We start from the raw sequence: 310 nt of genomic DNA, 5'->3' as shown, positions 1-310 counted from the left end.
CAGGCTGCCACTTGATTTCTGCTTGTGTCTCCCTCGCAGGGCCCGCCAGGGGTTCCCGGGCTGCCAGGACAAGTAGTGAGTGTGTTGTCCCCTCCCCTGCCCAGCTGCCATCGGTGTGGGTGTTCGGGGCAGCCTGGGGGGCTGCAGGGCCCCCATGTCCCAGCCCTGCTCTTACTGCCCGCAGGGGGAGAGTGGGAAGCCGGGCGTGCCGGGCAGGGACGGCGTGCCAGGGAAGGATGGTGAGGTGGGGATGCCTGGGAAGATGGTACGTTGCTGCTCACCCTGTCCCGTCCCAGCGAGACCCCCACCG

The 310-nt window shown here is 68.4% G+C and overlaps 1 protein-coding gene across 1 annotated transcript in view; it reads left to right on the top strand.

The window, feature by feature from the left end:
- Positions 1-184: 184 nt before the first annotated feature.
- LOC104621696 (collagen alpha-1(VII) chain-like) overlaps positions 185-310 on the top strand; it is a gene marked incomplete at both ends in the record, with an annotated part of 7,905 nt that continues 7,779 nt past the window's right edge. Inside the window, one exon of the mRNA XM_010288241.1 lies at positions 185-265. Coding sequence (XP_010286543.1) covers positions 185-265 — 81 coding nt within the window. The remainder of the gene's footprint in view (positions 266-310) is intronic.

Source organism: Phaethon lepturus, unplaced genomic scaffold (genome assembly GCF_000687285.1).
Source record: "Phaethon lepturus isolate BGI_N335 unplaced genomic scaffold, ASM68728v1 scaffold27095, whole genome shotgun sequence".
Classification (NCBI taxonomy): domain Eukaryota; kingdom Metazoa; phylum Chordata; class Aves; order Phaethontiformes; family Phaethontidae; genus Phaethon; species Phaethon lepturus.
Note: the sequence above shows the minus strand (reverse complement) of the source record. Positions and strands in the feature narration are given on the sequence as shown.